The following is a 21,238-nucleotide window of genomic DNA, read 5'->3' as shown; positions in this document are numbered from 1 at the left end:
AGCAAACACTACACTACACATAGTTGTATAATGTATAAATTGAATTTTGATTTTACAGTAAAACATAGGTACTTACCTACTTATTTACTTAAACCCAGTGGCGGGTTTAGGGGGTGGGCGGGTGGGCCTGGTAGTCAAGTGCCCACCCACATTTTTATATAAGTACTGGACTAGTATAAGTCCGATGCTCAATGAAAATGATTTGTCAGTCTAAGATAATTAGTAGGGTATATTATATCATTGCCTATATTTAAATTGTAATATATCGTTATTTCACGCGATTTCGTAAACAATTAAATTTCATACGCTCATAAAATGTTTTCTTTATTGATACTAGAATTTTTTTACTGTTATTTGAAGAAAAATTTATGGAGAACCTTGTATTGGGTTTTTTAACGTTACTTATAAATCACAAAAATCTTATGAATTTTCAACTTCAAAATTCCTTGCAAATGTTCGCGATTTTAGCATATTTCGTAATAATTTGAACTTTAAATGCTTATCAACAAAAATTGTGACAAACGATTTTTGTTTTTTTTTACTACAATAAATACAACTTATATAAACTTTATATTAAATTTTAAAGATTTTTTGGAGTACCTACCACATTTTTTTTCTAGACATTTCAAGAAAAAAAATTTAGAAAAATCGAAAATTTCAATTGACTATAAATAGCTTAAAAAAAGGTAAAATATTTTTAAAATAACACTAATACGTTTTTGGTAAAAATTTCAAGTGTTTACAATGATTCGTTTTTAAGTTAAACCAAAATAAAACAATCGATTTTATCAAAACCTGGTTATGTGTATAAATTCCTTTTTTTCTGTTACTTTTTATGGGTTTTTCTGAAGATTTTGAAAACTACTGGAAACTATTTTTACTATTGACCCTCCCCCCGCTCCAATTTTATCGTACCCGTTTGCATATAAGCATTCTGGGGTCTGTTTCGGCACCCGTGTTCAACCACGCAATCCCATTTGTCAATTTTAAATTCCCGCCAAGTTTATTATCGCGCAGATATTAATGATATTATAATGTATAATTACGTTTATTATTTTAATTGTATAATAATTTATTTTTTTTAACAAGAAAATGTAAAATAATATAATACATTAATGTATGAATGCTTATATGCTACCCGTTTCCCCTTTATACACAGTTTTAACGATTTAAAATACTATTATACGATTATTGATTAATATATTCGATTATTTATTGATTTTTAATAATATATTTTGATATACTTTATATTATTTTTTACTTTTTGAATTATTAGTATATTATTTTTACGCACTATACATAACAATGCATAATTATATTATTTCATTAACTTATTTGAAGATGAGTAGTAAGCAGAATGGCTACGACCACAGTCCACAGGTAAAAAGTATAGGTATAAGTATATACTTATAGTGCAATAAATAGTCGATAGCCGATAGGTTTAGTTGTTTTAATGGACGGTACTCGTTTCCACCAAATTAGATAAAACTGTATTGCGAGTTTGTTAGATATACTTATATCAATAACAAAATAATAATATACTAAATATTTAACAAAACAAAATTTAGTTTTAAATTTCTGGTGTGATTTTATGAAAAATATATCCTACAATTTAAAAAAATAATTATAAGTACAAAATACATATTATTAAATTATTTTAATTGCATATAAATATTGTAGGTGAATTACTACGATATATTATTTATGCACAAAGTCGTCGTAACCTATAAAATATCTCTCGAAAAAGAAAAAGAACAAGAAAATGTCACCGTCTAATTTAAACTGTTTCTGGGAAATAAAAAAAAAATAGCAACACAATATAATAATGAATATAATTTCATTATTAGAAACGCATACGATGGACGTCTTCCGTTGAATTGTTAAATAATAATAGATATACACATGATATCTCATAATTAATTATGTTCATGATATGTTTATTGTTTTTAGTGTAAACGTCATAATACTATAATAGGTACATATTTGCAGCTACAGCGCGTCGCATACATCCGAAAGTTTCCAAGTCATTAAATTTGAAGCAGAAGATACGCAAATTTAAAGCGTAAATAAACTACACGCAATTTAAAACAGTTTTCTGAAAATCGAAATGTTATGACGTACACTAGTAGGTAGGTATACTAATTAGAGAATAATCGCTAACGAAAACATCCACCGGTAATAGTCGTCACTCGTCAACATTTATATAAAAATTTAAAATTATAAATATAATATTACACAGGTATATAATAATTAATAGGTATATGTTATTGTGTGTATACATTATATGTATACGCTGTATGCATGAGCATATATCACGAAGGCATACAACGCGCACCTAATTAGTTTTAATTATTATTATTATCCGTGAGAACATATACATAATATAATACATCTATATCTATATCTATTTATCTATCATCTAGTTTTTCTATATAAATAAAAATGAATGTGTATGGTTGGTTATATAAGCTTAGAAACTAGCAACTATCGTACCAATTGGCATCAAATTGTACACACATTTATTCCTTGAGACTAGGATAGTATCCTTTGTTTTATTTTTCAACCCCTTTAGATTACTCTAAGATGGCTCACATATGAATTTTATATTGGCTCACAAAAATCGAATAATTTTTTGTTTATGTATTTAATTCAAAAAAATAATATTTAATTGATTGTTATTCAAATGTACAACCAAAAGCAATGACAGCTTAAGTAAAATTGTACTACCCGTTTTTCAGGCATTATATTATTAGTGTGAATAGAACTGATATAATCATCGTATATTAATCTCTGTTGAATATAATATGACTTCTTTATTTGACGTATACTTTAAACAGTTTAAACAATTGGCATCCAAATTGTTTTACAATGTATTATATTTTATTTTAATATTTACACGTTTTCTATAGCGGCTAGCTTATCCCAAGATCAAAACAGACTAGATCTAAGTCATTTAGACCAGCTATAATGAATCATTAGATTTTTAGAAAAATATAATATTAAAATTGTAGGTTCTTTATGAGGCGATGAATTTAATGATTATTTCAATATTAAATAATAATAATAATAATTTTATAATATTTTATATTGATAGTGGTTTCTGGTAAAAAATTGGCTTAAGTTTATAAGTTTGTTTACTTCAGTAGTTCAATAAAGTACAGAATCCTCAATATTTTACAAAATAATCGGGAAAATACAAAATCAAAAAATATGGTTAAACGAAAATATTTGCAAAAAATTATTTTTAATAATTATTTTCACTTCCAATATGTGTTTACAGACACAAAAAAAAATATATATCATTGAAAAATCAATACATTCATATCCCTATAACACAATACTGGCTTGAAAAATTGTGTTGACAACCAATCTGATTTCCAATTCATCAAATAACAAATACGTTATTTAAAAAACACTTACATTCTCGCGCTCTAGTTTGCACGTAATATCGTATCTACCATTATAACTTGACAAGTTAATCTGTTTTCGTTATATTATTATAAAGTACTTCTTGTTCGAGACATGGAATTATTGGAATTTACTCAGAACTGTCATCTGAATTTGCGCCAACGGACTGGAACGGATCTGAAGATTGTCATTAACAGCGAGCTGACAGTGCACCCGCGTACTTGCACCGCGGGTAAAAAATCATACCCGTGCGGCGTATGCGGCAAGCGGTTCATAAGTAACAGCGTACTGACCATACACCAGCGGTCGCACACCGGCGAAAGACCGTACGATTGTGACCAGTGCCATAGGTCGTTCACTCACAAAAGCAACTTAACCAGGCACATGCGGGTGCACACGGGCGACAAACCGTACGGCTGTCACGTTTGCGGAAAGTCGTTTACCCGGAAATGCAATTTGATCAGACACGCGCAGACGCACGAGGCTAAAAAACCGTCGTACCGTCACTGCGGCGGATGTGACGAGAAGTTTAGTTTGAGTGATGACACGCCGACGTTACCGGGCGGACGCGTCACGCGGGCGAGAGGCCGTGCCCGCACAGCAGTAATAACGTCCGAGATGGAATGCAAGACCAGCGGTTTGACGGTACACCAGCGGACCACTGTGACCGTACCACTGTGACGTGTGCAGATGAGGCAAGTAAGCAAGTTAGTTCACTCGTTGTGACGGTCCGACGAGTTACAATAAAAGGACGATGTTTTTGTTTATGCGGACGTGTCGGCAAGTTGCACGACGCCGTCTGCTATATAAGCAGCGCTGTTCGACGAAAATAATCCTTTCGACGTCGATATCGTTAATGATGCTATTCGATAATTATTATGTCTGTGACAGTTAATAACTAACATGTGTATAGAGTGTTATTAACTGCACATCCGTGTTAATTACATTGTGTTTTGTGTTCACCAAAAATAAATATAGTTATATTTATATGTTTCGATGTTTTATATTATTAATTTATATTTATATTTATTAACGTTTGTAGCGAAAACCATTTAGTCGTTGTTCGTCTTCATTTTTAATAAACAAGTACAGCTATATAGATAAATCACAAGAGTAGTATACAAGATAAAAAAAAAAGTGGGCAAGTGGGTATCGCTCTGCTGTATATAGTAGTGATGGAGAGTTCAAAGTAGGTCACTATAATGGATGTGTTAAGTTTGAATGCAACGGCCAACGACTGATATCATTCAATCATTGTATACGAAAAACGATTCTGAACGGAGATGATTTGTGTCAGTAAATGGTAATTAGCAGGATATATCATATTATTACCTATATTTAAATTGTAATACATCGTTATTTTACGCGATTTCGTAAACAATTAAATTTCATACGCTATCATAAAATGTTTTCTATATTGACACTAGAATTTTTTTTACAGTTATTTGAAGAAAAAGTTATGGAGAACCTTGTATTGGGTTTTTTAACGTTAGTTATAAATCACAAAAATCTTATGAATTTTCAACTTCAAAATGCCTTGCAAATGTTCGCGATTTTAGCATATTTCGTAATCATTTGAACCTTAAATGCTTATCAACAAAAATTGTGACAAACGATTTTTGATTTTTTTTATTACGATAAATACAACTTATATAAACTTTACATTAAATTTTAAAGATTTTTTGGAGTACCACATTTTTTTCTACACATTTCAAGAAAAAAAATTTAGAAAAATCGAAAATTTCAATTGACTATAAATAGCTTTTAAAAGGTCAAAATATTTTGAAAATTCAATCGCAAATAGATAACCATAATATAAACATTTGGTGAAAATTTCAAGTATTTAAAATGAATCGCTTTTGAGTTACAGCAAAATCAAAAAATCGATTTTGTCAAAAAGTGGTTATGCGTAAAAATACCCGTTTTTCCGTAATTTTTTCAGGGTTTTTCCTGACGCTTTTGAAAACTATTGAAATTTTTTTTTGACTCCCCAAAGTACCAACTAGATGAATTTTACTTTTCAAAGAGGGGCTGAAGTCAAAAATCGAAGCATTATAACTACTCCAAAAAGTGATGACAGACACAAAAATAAAAAAAACACACACACATCATTGTAAAATCAATACATTCATCACTACGTACAGAATTTAAAACGTATATAACATTAATAATATTAAATGTCAATTAAAATGCATAAAAAAAAATATATATTAATATACTTATATTGATATTAGAGTGAATTGACCTGTTATCAAACTTTTAGGTAACTCAAGGTAAGAACATAATCTGTGTTTTCTCGTTGGTTTTTTACGATATTTTAATTTTTAGGTACGTTATGAGTTATGACTTATGAGTACTATTAAATATTTAAAAATGCTCATAATTCACTTAAAAATTAAAATATTCATATAGGTACACGTATTTATTAGAATATACATTTTAGTTTTGAATATTATACAATTATAATTATTTAAAATCTTACAAAATCTCATATGGGGTTAATTTTTCGGAGACTAAATCCGAGGTTATTTTTTCGTGGTACTCATTTGTACGTGTACGAAGATGCACAGTTTATTAGTTTATTTTATTTTATTAAAATACGTTTAGAAACCCGGGATTAAGAATGTTCGTAGAGCAGGGCCGTATTACCGCTTAGACTATTTAGGCTAAAGCTTAGGGTGGCAAATTTTAACGGTCGAAACGAAATAGCTTTTTTTCGTCGGTAGTCAATTTATTTCAGCCTATGGGCAGCAAAACCCTAAATCCAGCCCTGTAATATTAATATATAATTACTACCGATCCAATCAACAATAAGTCTACTCGCCACCACCAAATACCGCAACAAACTAATAAAATCATACAATTACGCGTATCTACCGAAGTACCGAATACCACTTTACATAAAATATTAATTGGTTAACAAAAAGTGCCAAAAAAATGTGGCAACTTTTGTCTAATCCACTATCCAAACTATAAACGCGTATACATAATACAAACAAACAATCTGAACAAAGAATTCAAACATTCAAGGTTAGGCCAAACAATTTCATTCATTTTTATTTTCACTAATTCACTATCACACAACAACAGGTCCTTATGGAAGTCAATATAAAATTAAATTAAAAAAAGAAATAATTCCTCTATTATTATTATTATTATTATTAATGTTAATTCTAAGTAACTCCTTAGTTATCAGTATCGACAGTATCTACTATCTATATATCACTGACAAAGTATCAAGTAGAGTAATAATGAGTTATTAATTTAAAAATTTAAAAAATGTATACAATATATTTTTATAAAGGCCAAAGGATTAGTAAAATAGGGGAACCAAACTTTTTACAGCCTATGGGCACTGTAAATCTTAATCCGGGTCTGATTACAGTACATACATTCATACACAATTACACTTAACTAATCCAATGAAAACGAAAAAAATAAAATGTATGCATTAGAATAAGATATAACTAGGTACATTTAATATAAGACAACAAAATACAAATAAATAACATTATTAACTTTATTTTAATGTATTTAAAAAGTATAAATGATTAATAATTATTTATGTCATACCTTTGACAGACTTTATATAATTCAAAAATATTTAAATAACATTTTTATTTTCATGAAAATATAATGATAAAAGCTGAAATAAATGCTTTTGTTTTCTCATTTAATAACTCTTTAGAATGTAAATAACACTTGGTCCAAAAACTAATAATAAATGTATAACAATTAACAAAAATAAACAATTTTTTTAATACTACATCAATTGACCTTATTGTCTAAGAATAATCAGGACAAAACTCTGTTAAGGAATACAAAAATCAAAATAACATATTGTGATAAAAAAAATGTATGTTATACATAAGGAATAACAAACCAAAATAATTTATTACCATCCAGTATAAACTAAAAAATCATTTTTCTTTGTATACTTTTTAATGAATTGTTTGCCAGCACGTGTAGGTACTGTGAAGGCTACTTCATCAAGTGCCAATATATGACCAAATGCATAATTCTTACTAAAAAATAATAGACCAATTAAAATTTATCTACACATAAAGCATTCATTATTTATTATTATATTTTTATTATTAAAAACCTCACCGAAAATAGTCGAGTAGTTTTGTTGCGATTCCAGTTCTACGGCAATCCCATCTTATCCAGATACTGTTAACACCTGCTTTCACAGGATATGATTCTTCAGATACAACAACCATATCTTCTGATTCAGTTTCTACATTATGATAAGCCCGAGACATGAGATCTATTACTAGGCATCCAATCACTTGTTTCTTTTTTATATACAAATAAACCTGAAAGTAATAATTATAATTTTAAATAGTCTTCATTACAATAATTAGATACCACAAAATACGTACTTTTTTAGTTTCGGGTAAAACAGAACGTTGTGTACTGCAGCCAAGTTCTTCGTCAACATATGACATCACCTCTAAAGCTTTTGAACTTAACATTTTAGTATCCGATCCAGATATTACAACTATGCGTTCATCAAAATCTTTATAAATAACTTTTTCATTTTTTATAGTCTAAAGTACACAAATATAATATTAAATTAATAAATATTAATCGGGTATTAGAAAAGGAAAAATTTTAATTAAACTAACATACCTTATACTTGAAAATATCCTTGGCTTTATGATACTTTTCATGTTCTGCTTCATCTTCTAATTCTCCTCTTGAATAATAAAGACCACATTGATTACACAAAAAACCACCAAATTTCTTTTGTCCTGCATAAATCTTATATTGAGTGTTGTCAATAATTCTTCTTCCTTTTCGCACTGAACTCTTTTTTTCACTAGGACTAATAATATTAAAATTCAATAAATAAACAAATAAATACAAATATATTTTTTTGTATTTTTAAGTTCTAATTTTTCAACTACTTGAGTTATTATCTTGCACTTGTTGTACAATTAGATTAATGTAAATAATTCATAATAAAAAAAAAAAATGTTTGTTATACATAATATAGTTAATATTATGATAATGATAGACTTAGATAATTTATAAATAATTACCGAATAATGTGACTAAGTGGAGGCGTTTCATTAGTGAAAATTGGGAACAAGTTTGATCGTGGAGATTCATTTACATTAACTGAAGCATTAATTGAAGTATCAGCAAACACATCTATGATTGTATCATTGAAATCAATTGAAGTGTCAACTGATTTATTTAAGATTGTGTCATTAAAATCAATAGAAGATCTTCTTGATACACTAAAAAAATATAGATAATATATTTAATATTTAATTTTTAAACAACATTTAACACTTACTCCTTCAGATGAGCAGCTGAAGAAGAAAGACATTTTTCTCCATCATAATCTTCATTAAAATCGTAAGCATTTGTAATTAAAACTGGTTTTAGAATAGTGCTATGATTTTGGGCACCTTTATTTAAAGATTTTGGACCTTGATAAACAATTATTTAAATTTATTAAAACTATAATATAATATGAAATACATTCTTTTTTTTATTAAAATAAAAATATGGGTTGTGGTGTTGTACATAATATCTACCAAAGTAGGTAATATCTATCAGTAATTCCAATATTTGAAAACATTTAATTGTACTTATACACCCAATTAACAAATATGTATGGTACATTTATTACAATCTTACTTTTATGACCCAATTAATATGTTAAAATTAATTATTTAGAGAACTAGGAATTTTTATTTAGTTACCATTTCAACATATTACTATAATAATATCATAACATATTACTAATTCACTTCTATTATATTATTTTTATTTTATAATTTAATAATGAAATTTACTTGAAAGGCCATTGAAAAAAGTGGTAGAGATGACTTTATCTATCTATGGATTAGATACAATATTTAAAATTTCTTTGCAAACTTAAATATGACACTTTTTATTCAAATTAAAATAATAATAATGTAAGAACTCATTAATTATACTAATGATTATAAAAATCAATATATATATATATATAAAAACATTTAACATATACAAACACGGTAATTCAATATTATTTTCGGTTAGATCTAACCCCGGATCTAGTATTATTAAAAATAAATTTGGTAGATCGCGTTCGATATCATAACTAAACTATTGATTATTTTATACCTTTATGATTTCTTTTAAATGTTGGAGTCAAAAACAAACTTTGTACAGCTGTCAAATGACCATCATCTAACATTTCTATTGATTTATTTATAAATTGACTATTTTCACTGATTTTGTCATCATTAAATATTTCTGGACCATTTAAATTAGATTCCTTGACTTCAACTGTAGAACTTATACTATTTTCATCATTCCAATTTATAACTTTTAAGTTAAAGTTATCATCTTTTCTAAACAATCATAAATATTATTAAAAAAAATAACAACAGTTGATATTAATTTCTAAGAAAACCTTACTTTTTATTTAGTATATCGTTATGAACCACTTTAGACTTGAAAAATTTTCTGTTGTTTTGTTGTTCCATAAGAATACGTTTAGGTTTATTTTGATTCATGTATTCTGTCCATACATTTTTTTTTGTAGAAGATTGTGTAGGAGTTTTAGTTTTTTTAACTACACTTTTTTTAGTTGAATTACTTTCATTTTCATGTTTACATAATTGCATATCTAAAGGCTTCTTTTTAAATGGTGATATAGAATCCGGAAACAAATTTATTTTTGTTTTTAGTGGTCTGCTGGTAGATCTAGGTCTTTTTTTACTTGTAGACATATTATCTTTAAACAATGTTGTTTTTACCTTTGGATTATAATGTGAGCGAGTAACTCGTTCAATACCAAAATCTCCAGGTGATATCTGTCAATAAACATTAGTTTAGGGTATTATTAAATTTCAATTAAAATTTGAGTATGACAAGCAATGAAAAATATATAGTATAATTTTTTTTTTTTTTTTAATTTGTGATTTGAATAAGATTTATGTCCAAGTTATTTTTTCCATAATAAAATTATACAACATTAAACATTTTTACAAATATTTTATGTATATTAATTGAATATTTAAATATTTATTACAATAATAATGAAAATTAAAATTCTTACCGTTTTATAATCATAAGAACATGAAGCTACTTCATACTCAGCTTTGTTATTTAAACTAAAGCTTTCGTTTGAAAGATTTTTGTCTCTTTTGACTTTTTTTGTATTCAATGGTGTTGTGGTATTATGTTCTATTGGTTGAGAATTTGAAGATTTAGCTGTAGTAGTTGATGATAAACATAAGTTATCATGCTTTGATTTTGAAATAAGACGTTCAAATTTTTCACTCAGAGTAGGACTTAATTTAGTTGAATTTATATTAAAAGATTTTTCAGGAGAAACATATTCAAAATCATACACTCTGGATGGAGAGATATTTTCATCCGAACTTTCTACAGAAAATAATTTACGTTTTCGATTTGTTAAAAATGGCGATGATTCAATTTTATGTAACTGAAGAGACTTACGAGGATTTGTATAAGTAAACATTTTAACCTAAAACAAATTACAATATTAAATTTAATAAATGTTAATTACATAATTTACACACTACAAATAAATATGCCTTTAAAATACATTTCATGAACCTACAATAGTTCAATTGTAAACATTGTAACTTTACTAGACACAAACCCTTATTTGGAAAGAACTCTTGTATTTTAGTATTTTTAAAATGATGGCGAAATCAGAATTTGATTGTTGATCAAAGTTATAACTATATTAAGTTAGCTGTTTTTACAGTATTAAATAGGTTTTTTAGGGCTCCGAAATTATTGCACAATGGGAACATAAGTTCAAAAAGTATGTAGATAGTACACATAAATTCAAACAAAATAAAGTCATCTGGTAGCAAAGTAATAACAGGTACTCCTTAAATTGTCAAATATTTATGTAACTTTAAGAATTAAAGCATAAAATGTCAGTAATAATAGGGAATAATTACTCAATTTAATAACCTGATTTTCTTACATAAATAAAAAAAAATTAAGTTACTATTTGTAATTCAATTAGATCTCAATTAGTTACTACTCTTACGTCAAATATTTAAAAATATATTTTAATATAAATTATGCATTTATACGTCGTAAATCGTAATATCTAGACGATTACTTTTGATTTTAGTTTTATGCAACATTTTTGCAAATGATACATTTTTATACCTACACTTGAAACTTAAAAGTATGAAATATTGTTGCAGGTACTTACGTCAGATCTTAAACCTTCCTCAGTTCCACTACATAACTACACTACGTATTACGTAGTTAATAGTTATTAATTAATAAACTCACGAGCAGCCGTCACTCCGTCAGTAATCTACGCATCAGTGCATAGTGCTAGTGCATCACCGCTCAACTCCTGTAAAAACACTAAAAACGTGGAAAAATGTAAAATTAGATTTTAAACGATTTGGTAAATACAACTGAGTAGTGACAACAATAACAATACAGGAAGTGATAATAATATCATTTATATTTCAAGGATATTCCAAATTTCCAAGTATACAGATTTACGATACGATCTAATTCAAAATAAAATCAATGCTAATGCCGATACTATCCTCCTATTGTTCCCGTAATAATCAAGAATAACCTAGAGCTTGGTCAAAAGAAATTTAAAAGATTAAAGCTATTGATCGAATACTTATATAGTCATATAATAATTAAATAATATCTCCTTAATTTGTCCTTAGTAGTTTAATACAATAATAATAATAGGTAGATATAGATTAAAAACACCTCGATGTAGTCATTTAGAGAAGATCCATCTTCTCTACATCGTGAATAACACTTATGATATACATAAAAAGCACATTTTAAATAACAACAAAATAAAAAAATTTTGAGGGGTTCAATGTAGGCAACCTTGACGACTTTTTGACAGTAAAATAATATTTTTACATGAACGTTTTAGAGTTTAGAGTGTTTAGACGATCGAAGTCGTTTGTGATTTACACATAAAAACTATTTCTGATAGAAACATTAGTAATCACTCAGTGGACGTGGCTTAACGCGTAAGTATAACTTTTTGGGGAAGAAGACCAGTTAGTGGCAGTGCCGTAGCTAGATATTTGTGTGCCCCGGTGCTAATTGGTCTAAGTGCCCCATCAATTTAAATACTATTAGTGACTAGTGAGTCTCTTTAGTCACTACAAAGTACCTTAAAAAGTTTTAGATTTGGCTTTTCAAGTTGCGCTTTTGCCCTGCCCATAAAAAGTGTTTATTCTACAGTTGAATAATCAACACTACATGAATTGACGCGTAGTCATTGGTACATATTATGTAGTTGCAATTTGCTGCAAATTAGATAGGTATGTTGACAAAAAAAAAAATGAGAATGAAGATTTTTTTAAATTTATTCCTGTTCAAAGTTTGACAAGCAAAAATTTAGCAGATTCTATATTGAATGGTAATTGAAAAAAATATGGCTTACATTGTTTAAAACAATTTATTTTGATATTTTAATTTGGTATAATAGGATTGATGAGTTGTGGGGTTGATGCAAATATTTGTGTATAATATTATGGACAAGGTTATGATGGTGCAAGTAATATGGCAGGCCACATGCAAGGCGTTCAAGCCCATGTTAGAGCAATGTATCCTAAAGCTTTGTACATACATTGTGTAGCTCATTCTTTAAACTTGGCTGTCTCAACAGCTAGTAACATTAAACCTATAAGGAATTGTTTGGGAATTATAGAAAAGTTGTACGTTTTTTTTAATACACCCAAACGTAACAATGTTCTGCTGTCTTGTATTGAAAATAGTGATACTGATATAAAAGTGAAAACTCTTAAACGTCTTTGTGCCACAAAATGGGTACAAAGATATGATGCGGTTCACGATTTTGTTGAGCCATTTGAGTTTGTCTTAGAAGCATTAGAGACTATTTCAGAGTGGAATGATTCATCAGGTTCCACTACAGATGCAAATTTACTACTGAAAGCTATGGATTCTGAGTTTATAGTGTCAGTTTATGTGATTAAGGTATTTTTTTTTTTATAAATCTTGAAATTAAAACAAGTATCTATAGAGTATAGGTTAAAATTATGTAATTAAAAGTGCCATTTCTTATGTATTTAGCTGTGGTTTTCATTTGGTCTTCCTTTATGTAAGCAATTACAAAAAGAAAGGATTGATTTAAAGGAAGCAGTTGACCTGACAAAAGACATTGTTTCAGAATTGAAATCTATGAGAAGCGAATGTGATAACGAGTTTAAAAAAATATTCCTACAAGCAAAGGTTAAAAAAATGACACAAATATATGTTAAGTATATACTAGTTATTGATATAAACATTAAAAAAAAAATAGGTAATGGCTGTTAAAATGGATATTGAGTTGACAGTCAAACGGTTAAATAAAAGACAAACAAATTGAGCAAATTCATTGTCTGATCAAAAAATGGATGCGGAAACTTACTATAAAATAACTGTTTTTATACCATATGTTGATTATTTCATAACTGAATTGGAAAATAGATTTTTGGCACACTCAGACATTTTCAAAAGTAGTATAATAATATAATATTATGTAGTCTAATATAAAAGATTAACTTATGTGTAAATAATAGAGTATTATAGTAATATAGTGTAATATAGTAATATTAACAAATATTATTTATTAGTGTATTTGAAATTGTTTTACATTTTTAGGGTTTGAGAGTTTATTTTCTTCTAATACAGTTTTAACTGAAGAAACTTCATTTAAGAAATTAGTTGAATTTTACCAACCAGATGTGGAAAACTTAGACGTTTTACTGGTTGAGCTAAAGTTGTGGAGGCGCAAACTAAGCAGATCATCTAATAATGTACCAAAATAAGCTCTTCAAGCGCTTATTGAATGTGATGCTAATATATTTCCTAATATATTTATAATAATCAAACTTTTATGTACATTGCCTGTATCCACTACAACACCTGAGCGGATGTTTTCATCCCTTATAAGAATAAAAACATACTTAAGAAATACCATGTCTGAAATAAGACTAAAAATCATTAACTTTTTATTCATTGTCATAAAATCATTATCATTACATTTTCATAATAATTAATTAACAATCATTATTTGTTATTAAACAGGATCGATTGAATGGATTAACTATGTTGGCTGTCCACAAAAACGTACACATTGACACAGAGGAGATAATAAACGAGTTAGCCAAAAAACCTAGGAAATTGGATTTTATTTTATAAATAATAGAATTTATGGAAATTAAATTTTTGTATTAATTTAACTGTGTATATAATTATATTTAAAAAAAAAAATACATGTTAGGGGGGTGGGGGGGCGAAGCCCCCCCACTTTATGTTTATCCAATTAATTAAATATCCCCCCCTAGAACCAAATCATAACTACGCCACTGAATTTGCATATAGTAAAAAACAGTCAAGTAAATTATTTCGTTAAAAATAATTCATTTTAAAAAGAACCTGTTGCAATCTAACAGATGGCGCTCTTATATTCGTATTTCTGATATACTACCTGAACATTTTTTAATGCTTGTCCAACTTGGTTATCTGGAGTGGAAATACAACAGATGATACGAAAAAGTATATACATTATTGGCTTGTATCGCCGTGTCTAGCTATTTATATCGTTTGTGAGAATAAGTAGCGAACAAGTTAATACCATTAATTAAATATACTAATATTACACATAAAATGTAAGTTTAATCGATGTAGATACTATACTCTTAAATTAATAAAATATAATTGATGTATCTATATATTACACTTACTTAAAAGTTAAAACTAAACATTATAAATATCAAAAATTCTATTTACGCCCTTAGTATGTATGAAAAATGTTAAATAAATAGGTATATTCTTATAGTAATGTATATTCTAAAGTCAAATTTAATTGAAGTATAATTATTGCACCAAAATAGAATAAATAAATAAATTTAATTTTTAAATATTTCTACTCAAAATACTGTTATGTTCAAACACATAAAAATATATTTTTTGGGTGAGTACTTCTAACAATGAATAACTAACCAATTAATATTATACATTGGTTAATAGCGTAACCCATTACTCATTAGTATACTTCTATTATAGTGGCATCTACACGTCGTGACTTTTGTATCAGTGCGGTTGAGTGGAGGATCAGCGGGAAAAAATCCAAACCATAAATTGGAATTTAAAAATATTTATAATGTCTACGCTGCTACTCTATAAATAGAACCAATCATCAGGATAGTTTACTATACACGAGATTTTATAGACAACTATCTGAAAATTGAAATATAATTATTAATTGCCGATCTTATCATCATTTGTTAGGAGGACGCAAAACAAATAAAATAGAAGTAAAAAATGGTTTTAAAGTTAAAACACTTAGTATAAAATTTATAAAAAATAATTTGTAAGATACAACCACATTGGCATTTTTAAAATATTAGTTATAAAAAAAAGTTTTTGCTTCTTGTTTGACGAATTGTAGATATATGTAACGTTTTGTTTTTTTAGCGTATAAAATATATATTATGGTAGTTAGATTCGTTTTGTTTTTGTTTCCCATCGCTATGATGTACTGGATTTACACGATAATTGTAAAATTCGATAGTTACAATCGTTACGATATTTAATCTCAGGCCACAGCTATAATATCATGATAGTTTTTATAACTGTATACATATTACGCGTTACTCTATAGACCTTTGAATCTGGGAGTCTTACATCCTCTAGAACTATTTTTTCATATACACTTATAAACTTTTTTTAAATTTGTTTTAATCATTATATAATATCTTAAAATTAATATAGGTTAGTTTTTTGTCCACTGTAAACTCCCCCTCCACATAATATATTATACGTAATACTCACCGCGCTTCTGCGGTACCTACTACTATCAATAGATTTATTTGTACCAAATGTTTATTGTTATTAGTAGGGCTCGGATTTTAAAGGAAATGCTTCTTTTTATATATTTAAGATAGAAATCTAATTATTATACATAAATTCGTTTCACGTCAATCTGATTCCAAATAAACGAATTTATTTGGACTTTGTTTGGCTTTTTTTTGTGTAAATGCTTTTATTGCTTTTTTATTGTTTTTTTCAGTTATTCTAACTGTGGAATTTTTATATGTCTGTTATGCTATAAAAATAAACATTAATACTATACTGTGTGGCGTTTCATCAAACGAAATTAACTATCATGGGTTTGATAAGTTTGATTTAAACAAAACCTCTTGCAACCTAACCGATTACTTCAGTCGATGTAGAGCGTTCGTTTTCTATGTATAAAAACATCCTCTCAGATAATAGAGTCAGTTTCACTTCTGAAAATCTTGCCAAATACATGGTGGTAAATTCTTTTTTTAATTTAAATTAATTTTTCAATTTTTTTTTTCAGTTTTATAAATTATAACTAATTATTCATGTTAATTTTTAGTCATGCCTTTTTTTTGCTTTTTTAAAGAATAAATATGCTTAATTTTTGCTTTTTTAAAACAATTTTGTGCTTTTTTTGTTATTTTTTATGCTTTAAAATCCGAGCCGTAGTTATTACAAATACACATAACTTATCCAAAAAATATATTAAAATTTAATTAAACATAACTACGCATTGAGCAAAATAATTTTAAAAATCGTTATTATATATTATGAACTTTTTATACAATTAAATTTGATATCAGCAAATTAATAGAAAGTAGGAATATATTTATTTAACTTAACTGGGCATGCTTAGACTTTTTATTTTTGATAGTTGCTTAATTTTAAGAAGTACATTATTGGCACATTAGTTATATATTTAAATCATTTAATGATTTTAATGGTGTAGTATTTTAAGTATCTACTAATTCACTATCCTCACTATGTGAGAAAAAACTAGGCGTGATGGTACAAACCGACGTATACAATATACTTTCTCGTATTAGTTATTGCATTCGATCACGCCTGGCTGCCAAGTATTTATAGGCAGACAGTGATAGATAATAATAAATAGATTATTTTTGATTGTCATAAAAATTATATTATATTAAATACATTAGCATTATATGTCACTGACATAATAATCTTCTTTCTCTTTTATTTCATCATAATATACCTAATTTGTATTGTAATGTTACTATTATTATATATTTTAATTACTTTTCACTTAAGTATTTATAATTTCAAGACAATAATTAATTTATATGGAAATGATAAAACAGAATTTTTTATTTAAAATATTATACTTATATAGTTATATTATGTTAGACATTTATATAAAGTGTGTTGGAAACTGAAAATGAACCCATGGATCTGTTATACTTATAACCAACATAGTAACATACTAACATTCTTTTTAACTTTTATAAGGTGTTATCAGTATATTTTTAAATGGGACTCATAGTAGTTTCTGATAGTTGATAATTATTATTTATTACCTATTAGTTTCTATATTTATTAAACTAAATGTAATTCGTCATTGTGGTAGTATGAGTATCAATCAAATTGCATTTTATAATTTATATATATATAGTAGAGGTGCAGGTGAAAAGGGAATAGTCTCATGTGTCTGTTTTATCAAAATTTGACTAGTCCCCCACAACTTACAAGTTAAAAATTGAAATCGAGACCATACTCTCCTTACACTTAAAAAAATAGTAAATTTTATTAAAGAGTTTTCTCGAAACGTTAAGTCATTTTTATTACTATAATGGCATAATGCACAATCGTATTTTTGTATTTACATGTGTGAGTACATGGCGTTTTGGCCAAAAACTATGTTTAACATACATATCATAGCTAATAAGTACAACTTATATAAATTTCAATAAAATATGTATATTCATAAAACTAAAGCATAAATAAGATTATTTTAATAAAGATTATAGTAAAATATTTAAAATTTAAAATTATTTTAATAATAATAGCCCTTACATACCGTATTTTAAATAATATACTTAGGCATTATACGGAATTTAAGGGCTGAGCTATATAAAGTATGACGACATTCCAAATTTTGTATTTTAAAAATATACTACCTCTTTTTTATTGATGTGAAACTTTAATATTTTAATAACCCCAGTTGTTCTGTTTCTACAATCAGTATACTCACAACTCATGCGTCTATTTGCATCACTATATACACTGGTCAGTGATCACTGATCAGTAATGATATACTATATAGGTAAGCGACGCGTAGGTACCCACGGTTAAGAAAATGATATGATAATATTATCGCTGTGTTATAGCTGTTATAGGTACCAGTACTCACATCCGACATATCCCACAGATAAATTGCATAATACACATATTATACATAAATACAATATATACCTATATATATATCTGCCCATATCACAATAATTACCGCTACATCATAATTAAATGATAATTATTTGTAAAAATAATATTTTGCATGTCATATGACGCGTACACAGATCACGCGCTATAGATCCGTCACGGACCACGGTGATTACACAAACAATGTGTGTGCATACTCGGCTGACAATTCCGCGTAAAACAACTAACCTAAAATAATAACTTAAAAGTAAAATCTCCCTTCGTACACAACAATATGCGGGCCCGCGTACGGAACTACGGACATTTATCATTATCGTGACCGTTTTTTTTCTTATGCTACAGTACACGATACCGCCGCTAAGAAATATCATATATTATATTATGTTTATATATATATATATATATATATATATATATATATAATCGCTAACTACTTACACGCCCGGCGGTCGAGCGCAGTCAACTGAACGGAGTTCTGTCCGTCTTTGTCCGGCTGTTCGGTGATGGTATGCGTCCGGGTGTTGCACGGTAGGTACGCGCGTGTATGCTATACACTGTATAATATTATAATATTATAATGTTATAGTAAAATATTAAAAGTAGTTAACAGCAGTGTAAGCAGCTATAGACAAGTTATAGCTGCATATAGGGCTGCACGCGAACTCGTTCTGTACTTGTAAATACTAAATTGGTATGCATAATAATAATATGTAAATAGGTACTGCATATTATATGATCACATTATAGTCAATGTTATATTATTTAATATTATACCTATCCACTTATTTCATTTAAAATATGAAGATAAATTGCTAATATTGATGCATTTATCAAATATCAATAAACAGATAAATCTGTTTAAAAAAAAAAATTAATTTGTATAGTGTATACTGCAAGATTCTTTTGCGTTGGGAAATTAAGTTTATATGAGCTTAATAAAGTAAACAGCGTAATTCTGTCAAATAAACTTCATTCAATTGGAATTATTTTTGGGATCATTTTTTTATCACGGTTAATTACATATTTCACTGCACAGAAGGCAATTTTTTGTGATTATTAATCATTATTTAATATTTTAATATTTCATAAAAATGAAAATCGACTATGGAATTCATTATAAGGAGCATGTTAAAATTGTACTAACCCTATTGCTTTGAAAACATATTTTTCGCTGGTACGTTCTATTCTAGAATATTATTCTATAATCTGGTTACCCTCTGCCAATATTCACATACAAAGCCTTGAAACTATTCAAAATCGTTTCCTTAGCTCTTTATCATATAAATGACAAATAATGTTGTACCTACTACTTAATGTCAATCATTTTCAAAATATAAGCCATTGCTATTTATTAGATAGATACATGAACAGTTTAGGTATTGAGGAAAATGTTAGTGATTGCTTATTTGTTATGATTTTAGGCAACGTATATCATTGGAATAATTTTCGACGAAATTCCTACTCATGTCTTGCAAAAGGATAAGGCATAAGGCATTTAATTTAATTTACACACATTTTCGGATGAAAATGGATTTGTAAACACAAAACGAATAAGAAGGTTTTGTGGAAGTGGTGAGATGATAGAGGGGGCATTGGGAATACTAATTCCTTCCGGCCATGTGTCGCAGCTCACCCCAACTCATGCGAGTTCCACTATATATATACATGTGTGTGTGTTATATTTATATATATAATTGCACAGTGTTGTCGCGTAGTCTGAGCAAAGACCAATACAGTTCACAGTTTCGCACGATTAAAAAAATCCGATGTAATTGTTACATACGTATTACGTATCAATATATACCTATAGTAAATACTAAATAGTAATGGTTTTTATAATTTTATTTTCATGATACGATTGTACGACTAATTTGCGAACCTAATGATAATTATTTTACGAGCGGCGTGCCCGTTGTATTTATCGATGACTAATCCTTTTGTCATCATATTATACATTATCAGTAAATATACATGAAACTACGAAAGTGTATTAAGAATAGGTACACATTTTTGATTTATTATATAAGGTATAGTACACGTAACTTCTTTATAGAATTATAATAATGTTTAGTATATACAGAGTGTTGAGAGTATTATAATTTATAATACAGCTATTCTACTATTAATTCACATATCGAAGTAATATGTCAGACCTACATGATGCACATCCTGTATACGATATTTTAGGTAACTATATCGCGGTATATCAGTAGGTTACTGCAGTATACCCAATACCCATACAAAATTATGTTTTTATACAATATAGAAGGTATAATATTTACACAGGTTCGTGTGTAAAGAATTTGAAAAACGACGGTATAAAAGCATTAATATTATATGATGCCGCAACTGCAACAGTTGTCACACTCATACATAGATAAAAATACAATATATACAGGTATATATTGTTAATTTAATGTTGAAATATAAGTTAACGCCTAAATGTATATAGTATATATATATATATATATATATATATATCGATTATACCTGTATGGCTGTATAGATTCATAACGAAGTAAGTATACAATGCTATTCTTAAAGAGAAAATGTATACAGCATATCTATATAATATAATAATTGTATAAAA

At 27.6% G+C, this 21,238-nt stretch overlaps 3 protein-coding genes across 4 annotated transcripts; 2 read left to right on the top strand and 1 right to left on the bottom strand.

Annotated features, from left to right (window-relative positions):
• The first annotated feature begins 3,522 nt into the window (after window positions 1-3,522).
• On the top strand, window positions 3,523-4,089 carry LOC132926455 (zinc finger protein 565-like). The gene has a single exon (XM_060990816.1). It carries the CDS (start codon window positions 3,523-3,525, stop codon window positions 4,087-4,089), a length of 567 nt encoding a protein of 188 aa, XP_060846799.1.
• Window positions 4,090-7,040: 2,951 nt separating this feature from the next.
• Window positions 7,041-11,832, bottom strand: LOC132917627 (N-acetyltransferase ESCO2-like). 2 transcript variants are annotated; one of them, XM_060978456.1, is made up of 11 exons: window positions 11,618-11,832; window positions 10,879-10,906; window positions 10,475-10,803; window positions 9,832-10,229; window positions 9,535-9,764; window positions 8,717-8,852; window positions 8,457-8,657; window positions 8,044-8,239; window positions 7,794-7,961; window positions 7,519-7,727; window positions 7,041-7,433 (listed from the first exon to the last, which is right to left on the bottom strand). In XM_060978456.1, the coding sequence occupies exons 2-11, from the start codon at window positions 10,898-10,900 to the stop codon at window positions 7,304-7,306; spliced, it is 2,019 nt and encodes a 672-aa protein (XP_060834439.1). In that variant the 5' UTR covers window positions 10,901-10,906; window positions 11,618-11,832; the 3' UTR covers window positions 7,041-7,303. The 2 variants fall into 2 exon arrangements, with proteins under 2 accessions (XP_060834439.1, XP_060834438.1); XM_060978455.1 differs by having other exon boundaries at window positions 10,475-10,906; window positions 11,618-11,831.
• Window positions 11,833-12,960: 1,128 nt separating this feature from the next.
• Window positions 12,961-14,228, top strand: LOC132926446 (zinc finger MYM-type protein 1-like). Its single transcript, XM_060990805.1, has 3 exons — window positions 12,961-13,395; window positions 13,492-13,612; window positions 14,062-14,228. Exons 1-3 carry the CDS (start codon window positions 12,961-12,963, stop codon window positions 14,226-14,228), a joined length of 723 nt encoding a protein of 240 aa, XP_060846788.1.
• The last annotated feature ends 7,010 nt before the right edge of the window (window positions 14,229-21,238 follow it).

This window comes from Rhopalosiphum padi, chromosome 1 (assembly GCF_020882245.1).
Source record: "Rhopalosiphum padi isolate XX-2018 chromosome 1, ASM2088224v1, whole genome shotgun sequence".
In the NCBI taxonomy this organism is placed as follows: domain Eukaryota; kingdom Metazoa; phylum Arthropoda; class Insecta; order Hemiptera; family Aphididae; genus Rhopalosiphum; species Rhopalosiphum padi.
Note: the sequence above shows the minus strand (reverse complement) of the source record. Positions and strands in the feature narration are given on the sequence as shown.